The 12266-nt window shown below is 38.2% G+C and overlaps 3 protein-coding genes across 3 annotated transcripts; all 3 read left to right on the top strand.

The window, feature by feature from the left end:
• Positions 1 to 2036: 2036 nt before the first annotated feature.
• Positions 2037 to 3684, top strand: LOC134664965 (uncharacterized). Its single transcript, XM_063521696.1, has 2 exons — positions 2037 to 3536; positions 3617 to 3684. Exons 1-2 carry the CDS (start codon positions 2213 to 2215, stop codon positions 3664 to 3666), a joined length of 1374 nt encoding a protein of 457 aa, XP_063377766.1. The 5' UTR covers positions 2037 to 2212; the 3' UTR covers positions 3667 to 3684.
• Positions 3685 to 3978: 294 nt separating this feature from the next.
• Positions 3979 to 7788, top strand: LOC134665499 (uncharacterized). The gene has a single exon (XM_063522473.1). It carries the CDS (start codon positions 3979 to 3981, stop codon positions 7786 to 7788), a length of 3810 nt encoding a protein of 1269 aa, XP_063378543.1.
• A 1819-nt stretch (positions 7789 to 9607) lies between these two features.
• Positions 9608 to 12121, top strand: LOC134664985 (alpha-ketoglutarate-dependent dioxygenase alkB homolog 4). Its single transcript, XM_063521741.1, has 2 exons — positions 9608 to 10420; positions 11867 to 12121. Exons 1-2 carry the CDS (start codon positions 9669 to 9671, stop codon positions 12075 to 12077), a joined length of 963 nt encoding a protein of 320 aa, XP_063377811.1. The 5' UTR covers positions 9608 to 9668; the 3' UTR covers positions 12078 to 12121.
• Positions 12122 to 12266: the final 145 nt, after the last annotated feature.

Here is a 12266-nt window from a genome sequence, read left to right as displayed (position 1 = left end):
TTAATTTGAAACCTCAAACAGCTCGGCCTAGATCTATGACAAAGATATTTTATCTGTGCTTTTCGCTCTTGCAAAAATGGCCGCTCAAGCTAGTTTGCTTTCCTTTACAATAAAACTGAAAATTAGTTATTGTGTCGATTCACGGTATAAATGTGTGTGAAAAGTAATAATACAATGCGTCTTTTCATAAAATCAAAGTTTTATTGCATAATCATCCACCATAATAAAAAAATATATTTGTCAATGACTCTTGTCGCGATGATGCGCGATACGGACCAATAATACAGGTAACTGTCATTCGCTTTTTACATCCTGGTAACACTGAGCTGAAAAAGAAATAGTTGAATATCGAGTCGTAACGGCGGCGCGAGAAGAATAAGTGAGGAAAAGAAAAGGTAATACCTATAGGAGAGGCAAGGAGACCTGATGGAAACAGGTGCAGACTGCTTATGGTATGAGCAGTGTACAGAGCCAGCTACTCTTGGTGAGTTTCCCCTTTAATAGTCATTATCGCTGGTGTGACGGTAATGTTGAGATGGCAAGCTTTCATAAGACTTATGTACAGTTTAGTTCCTGGCCTAAAGTATCTGGCCAGAGGCATCATGTATAGGGCTGTCAGGCAGCTGGCGTCAAGCTTAGCGTAAGGCCCGAAGCCATGACTGAGAGTAAGAGAGGGTAACCTATAGAGGAGCATGGTGTGTCTATGGAGGAAGAGGCGAGCTATTTGGGGATGGTTGGAGGCCCGTCAGGGAACAAGAGGTTCCCGCCACCATGCTCATAGTATGTATGGGTCTTGCCAGGCCGAGGCAGAGTGTCAGGCAAGACCAAGAGAGGTTACCCGAGGAGGACTGAGAGAGTACATGTCCTCCGTCACCAGAGTGTGTATCTGGTTATCAGTAAGAGAGAGAGAAATGATGCAATGGTTGTAGTAGAGACTAATAAGATAATAATTAATAGGCAAGCTTGCTTTCTCGGGTTACTATCATACTATAATTATTGTGTGTTCTTATGTCGCTATAAATATGTATATGAATATTACATTTGATATTAAATCTATTAGCTCCGCGACATAATTTGGTGGAGTTGCTAAAGAATTGAAATCCATCACAAGCAGATGAAAGAAAAGAACTGAAGTCTGTGCGGGGTGGAGGAGTTGTGGAGTGTATGGGGCCCAATGCATTCCGCAGCTCTTCTATTTCTGAACAGGCTCTAATGATTAAATATTTATTGACAAGCAGAAATGTATATAAATACATTTTTTTTTCGGTTGGGTAGTCTCTCTGTAGAGTATTGTGAGAGCATGAGATTGGTAACCATTGCATATGGAATTAGAGTCCAGAATTTTGTTGCATGAACAGTGCAACTACTGAAGCCGAATATTGGCATGGTTATTATATTATGGCATTAAAAGTAATTTACTGTTTATACCTGAAATAAACATTCAACCTCTATTTATTTATTTCGCATTTAAATTTATTCCGGTCTTTATCGATTTAATTGATTTATGTGCGTCATCGATTCATTCGATTTATGTGCGTCATCGATTCATTCGATTTATGTACTCAACATGATTAAGAAGTTGAGAGACGACAATATAGCCGTCGCTGTAGTCAGAGTGAGACAGCGATATGTTTTAAGTTGTTACGTTCGGGATTCGATTTTATTCGATTGTTCATTTGAACGAAGATTTTTATAAGTTAACATTTTTTTATGAATACTGTGTATACTTAATAAAGAATTTAAACAATATTGTGGTTTTATTAGCGTGTTTTTGTTTTATTATTATTATGTTTTGCGTCTACGTTAATTATTTAATAAGTTGGTTTTGGTCCGATGACAATTCCGTCTGTGGCCAAAAAAACCTAGATGCCACTGTGCGTATTGAAGTTGTTGCGAAAAAGAATAAAAAGTTTGTCTTGTCTTGTCGTGTTTGGAAAATATTTAGCAAGTGCATAATGGCGTGAGATTTGTGTTTTTATAAGTTATTAATTTAAAAGAAAGTGAATGCTGAAGAGGATACGACTGTTGAGGTAAAAGTTTGATAATTATATCAATAGAAATTAAGTAGTAAGAGATGCCGTTCGAATCAATGAAAGAATCAACTAAGCCTTACCGGCGTACGCCATTGTAATTGCTTGCAAACAAACAAATCCGCCATTTGTTTTCGAGTAGAATCATAATTATTGCAATCATAATTTTGCGTGACTTTGTTATGTTTCGGCGTTTCTTAAAATACTCTTATGATTTACGATATCGCAAAAAGTATAGCGTAGTGGAAATTACAGGTAGCAAGATGGAAGAAATTCTTTCTACAGCGTTGCGCTCCCGCGTAGAAAGACTGAAAGAAACTGTAAAAATAACGGTAGATTTACTGAACAAAGTCGAAACAGGAGTAGGAGTACAACAACAAGAATTAGTTGTAAATAAGATCGATCTAAAGAGTAAATTAACTCAATTTCAAATCCAATTGGACAAATACATAAATCACGTGACGAACCCACAGAAAGAATTTTATCAAGAATGTGACGAACTACAAATTCAAGCAGAGGACGCTATAACGAAGATGGAAATAGTGCTCAAAATTTATTCCGAAGAGAACAACACCCAAAATAAAACTAAACTACCCAAATTAGACTTGATCAAATTCAATGGCGACATTTTGAAATGGAACTCGTTTTGGGACAGATTCGTGGCCAATGTAGAGAATAAAAATATAGCGGACGTGGAGAAGTTATCATATTTAGTAGGTTCTTTAGAGGGTCCGGCACTCCAAGCAATTGAAGGCTTGGAGACGACTAACCAGAATTATGAGGTCGCAACTTTAATTCTTAAAAATAGGTTTGGGAAGAAAAATAACGTAATAGATGCTCACAACAAAGCCTTATTAAATCTGGAACGAGCCCAATCTACTATTGAGTGCCGAAAAATATTAAATAACATAGATACTCACCTACGGGTATTATCTGCATACGGAGAAAACACCGAAGCAAGCTATTTGCGAGGGATTATATTAGATAAGTTTCCAGAAACGGTATTGTATCAGGTTAAAATTTTAATTTCGGAAGAAGAAAGTACAGACAGCATAAAGAAAGCACTAGATAAGGTCATAACGGCCATGGAAAGAATAAATATACAAACACCACAAACGCTACAAACATCAACGTCCGGATCTACATCAACAGCTGCTTCAACGTCTGGATCTATTTCGACAGCTGCTTCAACGTCAGGATCTACATCAACCCTACTTAAAGTTACAAGAGAAAGACCAGCAAAACGCAAGAGGCTGTTTGACAGAACTAACACATTTAAGTCTAAACGTCCAAAAATTTCATGCATTTTCTGTGGCAAAGCGGGACATTACAATGATGATTGTAATGAATATAAAACAATCAAAGAAAGGATAAGTAGACTGCAACAAAGGTGCTTCTTATGTTTCAAGAATGGCCATAGAGCCTCTAAATGCTTCAGTAAAAGGAAGTGTCATCACTGTAATAAATTACACAATAGAGCTTTGTGCCCGCAGAAAACTATGAAAGGTAAAATAGATATAGAACCTGTTCCTATGATAGAAAAAACATCAGTTAATGTATGTAACCGTGTGTGCAATTTTTTACAGACTGCAGTAACACAGATAGCAAGCCAGCACAACAAACACCTGACATGTAGATTACTTATGGATTGTGGAGTATGAGGTCATATATCTCAAACAAATTGGCAAAAGACCTTGAAATCAAAAAGAACAATGAAGTTGATTTAATTGTCTATACATTTGGATCTAATAAACCTTACACTATTAAAAGTTCATCAGCGGAGGTAACTGTTCTAACAAAGAGACAAATTGAGAAGAAAATAAAAGTAAATATTGTACCACATATAACAGATCACGTCCCAGTTGCCAAAATTAATCATCCTAAAATAGATATAAGTGCGGATGATGAATCGGTCGGTCAAAGAGTTGACTTGTTGATCGGTAACGACATGTATTTTTCGTTCCTCAGAAAATACCTTATAAAAATAAAAGAAGACTTATATCTGATCGACTCAGATTTTGGTTGGCTGACTGGAGGCTTCGACAGGGCTTTCAATAATAAAAATGAAGATGTGTTGTCAGTCGTGACATATTGTAGTTGTCATGATTCTAACTGTCCATATTTCTCCGAGCCAGATCTTCCCCTCCGTAATATTGATGTTAAGTTCTTATGGGCGCTTGAGAGTATTGGCATCACGGACTCACCGAAGACAACAAAGGAAGAAGAAGCAGTTCACCATTTTAACGAAAATGTCAAGTACCAAGAAGGAAGATATCAAGTTAAGTGGCCGTGGATACAATATCCTCCGGAATTGCCCACAAATTACGGACTCGCGCTTGGAAGGTTGAAAAGCTTAATAAAACGTTCTGATGAAGAAACTCTCGACAACTATAAAGAAATCCTAAAAGAACAGTTAGAAGCTAAGGTGATTGAGATAGTCCAGCCTTCACCTTTTCACGAACTGACACATCCAGTTCATTTCTTGCCTCATCATATTGTAAATCAAAAGGGAAAGAGAGGGCGTATAGTGTATGACGCGTCATCAAAAATTAAGAATGAAAAAAGCCTTAATGAATGTCTGTATGGTGGCCCATCTATGTTGGAAGATCTTACGGGACTAATCTTCAATTTCAGAACAGGAAAGATAGGCATAACAGCTGATGTGGAACGAGCTTTCCTCCAAGTGGGACTTCAAACAGAAGATAGAGACGTTACCAGATTTCTTTGGGTGAAAGATCCCTCGAAGGAAGTAACAGAAGACAATATAGTACAGTATCGTTTTTGTCGTGTCCCATTTGGAATTATATCCAGTCCTTTTTTATTGACAGCGACGATCAGACATCATATTTCAAAGACAGAAAATTCCCTACTATCAAAAATAGCAGACAGATGTTATGTGGATAATTTGGTAACGTCAGCTGGTTCCAACAAGGAAGCTCTACAACTGTACAAGGATACAAACCGCATATTCCAGGAACTAGGTATGAATATTAGAGACTGGATGTCTAATGACAAAGACTTTATTGAGCAAATTCCTTTAACTCAGAGAGAAAAACGGACAGATAAGATGAAGATTCTCGGCTTATTATGGAATATAAAGAATGACACCCTACAACTCAATATAGATCCAGAAATTTTTATCACTGAGTCAAGAGGAATCACGAAGAAAGGAGTGCTCAAAGTATTAGCACGTTTATATGACCCCTGTGGTTTTGCATCACCTTTAATACTTCCTGGAAAGTTATTATTCCAGGAACTCTGCAAAAGAAAACTGAAATGGGAAGATACACTGCCTGATGATATGCAGACGTTATGGGAAAACATAGTTAAAAACCTAGCTGCTATAAAAGACATAGAAGTTCAAAGATACGTCGGAGATACATGCGAACAAACAGGAAAGATCATACGATATGAACTACATGGTTTTACAGATGCGTCTATGAATTCATATGCAGCGATTGTATATTTGAGACTTATAGGCGAAGACAAAACAGCAGTCACTTTCCTGATGTCTAAGACGAGGATCACACCAATAGAAGACAAAAATGATTTGAAAATCCCAAGACTTGAGTTGTTATCCTTCTTGATTGGTAGCAGGTTAATGAAATATATACATGATCATATAGATATAAAACTTTCAAGTTTGTATCTATGGTCTGACAGCCAAGTTGTCTTGGCATGGATGAAGACAAGCAAATTACTGCCTCCATTTGTAGCAAGGCGCGTTAATGAAATAAAACAAACCAGCCATATCCTGGGTATAGAACTACGATATGTGGATACAAAAAATAACCCGGCAGATATAGCAACTAGACCAGAATTATGGCAAAAGAAACAAGAGTTATGGTTTTATGGACCAAAATTCCTTACCAAAGATGAAAATCATTGGCCTAATGACACACAAACTAATAAAGAGCTTTGCTTGGTTGGGAGGGCTCTAGAGATAGTTGATGGTCCAGAGATGACTTCGAAGGGTTATGAAAGTGAAGAATTAGCCCTCACAACAGAAGAGCAAGAACTCACCGAGCAATTGAATGAGGAACCTTCAAATATTGATAATACAACTGGAAATGATATCACTACAGACAACATTAAGAGGATTCAGAAAGAATACCTTCCAAACGAAGTCATGGGAAAAAGAACTAATCTGTCGTTAGATTTAGGAATATTCCGCGACGTAGATGGAGTATTGAGGAGCAAAGGACGTTTTGGGAAAGCAAATTTGCCATATGATAAGAAGTATCCAATAGTGATCCCAAAACAATCCTCTTTGGCAACCCAGATTATTAAAAGGACACATGAAGAAAATTATCATGTAGGTGTGCCCCACACCTTGAGTATTATAAGAGAAAAATATTGGATACCCCAGGGACGTGCTCAAGTTCAGAAAGTTATTAGAAGGTGCCCACAATGCGTGAAGTATGGTGGAGGCCCTTTTCAGTTACCACCAGCACCGGAGCTACCAAGTGCAAGAGTAAATTATAGCTCACCTTTCCATTGTACCGGCTTAGACTATCTAGGACCTGTCCTAGTAGATACAGATAAAGGAAAAGAAAAAAGGTGGATATGTCTATTAACATGTTTAGCAGTACGAGCTTTGCATCTAGAATTAGTTAAAGACTTATCAGCGAAGGAGTGCTTACTAGCCATTAGGAGATTCACAGCTATTAGGGGCATACCGGACACCATAATCTCTGATAACGCACTCCAATTCAAACTGACCAGTGAAGTCCTGTCGTCAGAGTACTGTATGAATAAAGGTATTAAATGGAAATTTATAGCTCAGCTGGCACCTTGGCAGGGAGGCTTTTATGAACGACTAGTAGCTTTAGTTAAGCACTGCTTGAAACGCACGTTGGACAAACATCTGTTGACTGAGAACCAGATGACAACGGTCCTTAAAGAGGTGGAATCGGTGCTTAACACTAGACCGTTGACTGCAGTAGGTGCAGAGCCAGAAGAAGTACTGAAGCCAGCCGACTTCTTGACCCTTGGACAGTGCTTAGATTTAAATACAGATTTACAAATAAATCAACAACTGACAAATACAAAGGTTGACCTAGTGCAAAGTTGGAGAAGAGGTCAAATGATTCTTGAAGAATATAAAAGAATGTTCATTAACCAATATCTGCCAAGTCTTAGAGAGAGATCCTTCCACACACACAAACAACCAAGAATTAAATCTAAAAAGGTACCTGAAATAGGAGATATAGTTCAAATCAGAGATGAGTCCAAGAATAGGACAAATTGGAAAGTGGGAAAAATTGTCTCTCTGATTAAGGGCCAAGATGGTGTTGTAAGAGTTGCTAGAGTCAAAGTTAATGATACGGAATTCACACGATCTCTTGGCCACCTGTACCCGTTAGAAGTAGACGATGTTGAAGAAACATGTATACCAAATAAAGAACTGCCTGAAATGGTCAATCAGGAAGAAAATAAAGTAGTAAGAGTGGAAGATACTTTAGACTCCAGTAATGTTGATGAAATGCCTCAAGTGCCTGTAACGGACACAAGTACCCCGGATATACCTCCGGATCAGATAATTGATAACAATAATCCAGAAACCGTTCCTAGCGATGAATCATTACCATTACAAGAAAATCCACTGACTCCTGTAGAAGAAACTTGCCCTACTCCGACAGACTTTGTTGAAGGTTCAGTAATCGAAAGTCCTAGTAGAAATGAGAAGAGAGACGCTGCCATTAAAGCCAGAGAGAAGATAGCGGAATGGACGCGTCACCTGTTAACCGTCTTGTAACATTTTCTTTGCCGTGGCGAGTGTCGCGATGATGCGCGATACGGACCAATAATACAGGTAACTGTCATTCGCTTTTTACATCCTGGTAACACTGAGCTGAAAAAGAAATAGTTGAATATCGAGTCGTAACGGCGGCGCGAGAAGAATAAGTGAGGAAAAGAAAAGGTAATACCTATAGGAGAGGCAAGGAGACCTGATGGAAACAGGTGCAGACTGCTTATGGTATGAGCAGTGTACAGAGCCAGCTACTCTTGGTGAGTTTCCCCTTTAATAGTCATTATCGCTGGTGTGACGGTAATGTTGAGATGGCAAGCTTTCATAAGACTTATGTACAGTTTAGTTCCTGGCCTAAAGTATCTGGCCAGAGGCATCATGTATAGGGCTGTCAGGCAGCTGGCGTCAAGCTTAGCGTAAGGCCCGAAGCCATGACTGAGAGTAAGAGAGGGTAACCTATAGAGGAGCATGGTGTGTCTATGGAGGAAGAGGCGAGCTATTTGGGGATGGTTGGAGGCCCGTCAGGGAACAAGAGGTTCCCGCCACCATGCTCATAGTATGTATGGGTCTTGCCAGGCCGAGGCAGAGTGTCAGGCAAGACCAAGAGAGGTTACCCGAGGAGGACTGAGAGAGTACATGTCCTCCGTCACCAGAGTGTGTATCTGGTTATCAGTAAGAGAGAGAGAAATGATGCAATGGTTGTAGTAGAGACTAATAAGATAATAATTAATAGGCAAGCTTGCTTTCTCGGGTTACTATCATACTATAATTATTGTGTGTTCTTATGTCGCTATAAATATGTATATGAATATTACATTTGATATTAAATCTATTAGCTCCGCGACAACTCTGTCCAACTGCTGTGGTTAAAGTTCATAACGAACATTTTATTTATTAAATCTTTAAATAATAAATACAACGTAGCGGTACAACCACTTAAAACTGTAAGTCTGTACCTACATAGATTACAGCAATGCACATAGAAAATGTGCTAAATGCGGAGCAATGGCTGTTGAAGCAGCCAGAGTGAAATTTTATACAGCTTTAGTGGGTTCAGAAGGAACCGAGTCATAACGCATCTGGAAAGCGTATTAATTAACCGTGAAGAAATGTATGAATACAAGTTAGAAATCTGTGTAAAATGCCGTGTGTAAAGTGTAGTGTATCTGTGTGTAAAGTGTAATAGGTAGGTATGCCTAATGTTATTTGTATAATACTGAAAACTTTGTGAATGCGCTTTATTAATGTCTATTTTTATTAAGTTGTCAGGGTTTAATTTTCAGTGTATATTTCTATATGTAAAACATAATACAATGTTATAAACATGAATATGCCTTTTATTTAAATCAATAGATAATACCACAAACAAGGGGTAATATTTGCATCTTTCATATATTTCGTGATATGAAGATAACAAATATGTTTATCAACATAATTACTATATACCTATAATACCAATACCCGCCAGGCTAAACCGGTTGTTAACTTTAGTTCCATTGGTACACATCGAGGGCGCCAGTAGTATAAACGTATAAACGGTTGGGGACATTTTTTTGTATGGAGTTACCGTTCTTCTCCTAGTGAGTATTATATTCTTTGGCTCAAGCCACCTTAAGCCTTACTGACCGTGTAATAGAGGCATTATGAAATGCGTCTGACATCGACTATCCGATTGTCTCAAAGATGTCTCAAAAATTAAAAAAAAATTCAACTGTCATAATGACACACACGTCAATGTCATAAACGCATAAACGTCGAATTTTGAGCGATTAAATCCAATCAAGCTAACGAATCATAGTTTTTTGGTTAAAATTAATCAATATAATTGAATTTAACACAATTGAATCTGCAAATCTTAAATCCCAGTGTAGATAACTACAAGTGAAATGACACAGCCGCGACCCTGTGGATGCAAAGGATGCAGGACATGCCTCATTTGCGAAACCCAGTACGGGGCTGACAAGTACAAAATTCAATTAGAGTTCGACAAGACTAAAAGCTATGTTTATTGCCCGTTTTGCAACAAAGCTTGGGCGGGTTGGGACGCCGATGTCTACAAACAACATCCCAATCACGATGGAGCACCGATCGAGTATCCCGGTGTTTACATTCAGTTGGACTTTATAACAGAGCAAGAAGAAAATGTGTTAATGAAAAATATAGACGAGGTACCTTGGGACATATCGCAGAGTGGGAGACGTAAGCAAAACTATGGTCCTAAAACGAATTTCAAGAAGATGAAAATCAATTCTGGCAATTTTGATGGCTTCCCAGCATTTTCCAAGTTTCTGCAAGATAGATTCGAAGCTGTGCCTTTATTGAAAGGTTATGATGTAATAGAGCAGTGCTCTTTAGAGTATGATCCTAATAAAGGAGCTTCTATTGATCCTCACATAGATGATTGTTGGATTTGGGGCGAAAGAATCATCACTGTGAACTGTTTGTCTGATTCCGTGTTAACCATGACTAGATATCATGGAGATACTAAGAAGTATAATCTGCATTGTGCAGAAAAATACTGTCCGATAGTTAAACCAGATGGCAGTATTAACTTGGAATGTAGTGATCTTGATAAATCGGCTTTTGAAGCAAGTAAATCACAAGATTTGGATGTTGTTGTCAGAATACCAATGCCTAGGTAAATATAATACTTTTTTTAATGATTCACGGTCAAGGACTGAAAAACCGCAAAAGACCGGTAACCTAAAATAAAGGTATCAATTGAGTAGGTATCCAACAGTAATGGTACCCGAATAAAACGGCAAAATACTAGTACCTAAAATAAAGGTATCAATTGAATAGGTATCCAACAGAAACGGTACCCGAATTAAACGGCAAAATAGCAGTACCTAAAATAAAGGTATCAATAGAATAGGTATCCAACAGTAAGGGTACCCAAATAAAACGGCAAAATACCAGTATCTAATATAAAGGTATCAATTGAAAAGGTATCAAATAGTAACGGTACCCGAATAAATAAAATTCAAACGGTACCGTTAAGGCTAACGGTCTTCAGTAGGTAAAGGACCTTATGCCTTTTGTAATAAGGTCTTTGTTGTTTTATAGCTTTTCAGGACTGCGGATTTAGAAAATGATAACTGTTTTGGAATCCAAGATAGCGACCGTGCACTTTGTCATAAAAGTCATTATGGGTGTTTTAGGAAGTGCCGGTTTCGAAAATGATGACTATTTTGGAATCCAACATGTCTGCCGTGCACTTTGACATAAAAGTCGACATAGGAGTGCCGAGTCATCATTTTTGAATTCTGCACTCCCTAAAACCTATAAAACGACACCCATTATGACTTTTATGTCAAAGTGCACGTCAGACATCTTGGATTCCAAAATTGTCATCATTTTTGAATTCTGCACTCCCTGAAACCTATAAAACGACACCCATGATGACTTTTATGTCAATGATGATGATGATGATGACAATATAATTCACAAACAATCACATTGGGATCTGTGTACTTAGTGAAAAGTGAGAGGGAGACACGCGTTACCTCCCGCTCTCGCGAGTGGCCGGTTTGAAATGTTTGAATTGAGGTACCTATCAGATCAAAACGCTATAAGGTTTTTTTATTTAAGGGTACCGTTTGGACGGAAGCCTACATTTAACGGTACCGTTTGGGCTAAAGCTTATTTGGATACCTAAAGTATTGATATCAATATGGAATGCTAGTTTAACGGTCGGGTACCTATAAAAAAAACACCTAAAGGTACTTTTATTTAATGGTACCGTTTGAACGGAAGCTTGTTTGGATACGGGTACCGATTGATATTGGTACCGAAATGCTACTTTTAACGGTCGGGTACCTTTAAAAAGACCGGTCAAAACCGTTTTTAACGGTACCTTTTCAGTCCCTGTTCACGGTTAGTTTCACTAGACTTATATCGACCGGGATACCAACCCTGACAGACGAGACGGGTGGTAACGTTGAAAGCTAATGCAGCCAATGTGCTCAAATGAGGGTAGACCGAGCACAGTCTACACAACTTTTATAATAAGGTCCACCGCTGTACAATTAGGATGCTGTTTGTACATGTATTATACCACTAATTTCTTATTTTTTTATTACAGAAGATCGCTCCTAGTCTTCTATGGTGAGCCAAGATACCACTGGGAGCACAGTGTGCTCCGTGAGGACATCTCTTCCCGCCGGGTATGTATAGCTTACAGGGAGTTCACACCGCCGTACATGCAGAATGGCTGCCATGAAGAGGCTGGCAACCTCATCAGACAGGCTAAGACATTTTGGGATCACAAGTTAAAGTACCAAATCGAGGCTTAAGTTGAAATAATTAAGAATCCATTTGAGTTCCACCACAAACATAGAATATGTCTATGAAAATGTGATATTTTATTCCAGTGACATCTGTAAGTTGTAATATAAAAGAAATCAATATAATTTATTGAGAAATTGAAACCACATGTTATTATTTGATGAGTAAGGATTCTTATCTTAGAAATGTTGGCCTTA

The sequence above is a fragment of the Cydia fagiglandana genome, chromosome 6 (assembly GCF_963556715.1).
Source record: "Cydia fagiglandana chromosome 6, ilCydFagi1.1, whole genome shotgun sequence".
Lineage (NCBI taxonomy): Eukaryota > Metazoa > Arthropoda > Insecta > Lepidoptera > Tortricidae > Cydia > Cydia fagiglandana.
Note: the sequence above shows the minus strand (reverse complement) of the source record. Positions and strands in the feature narration are given on the sequence as shown.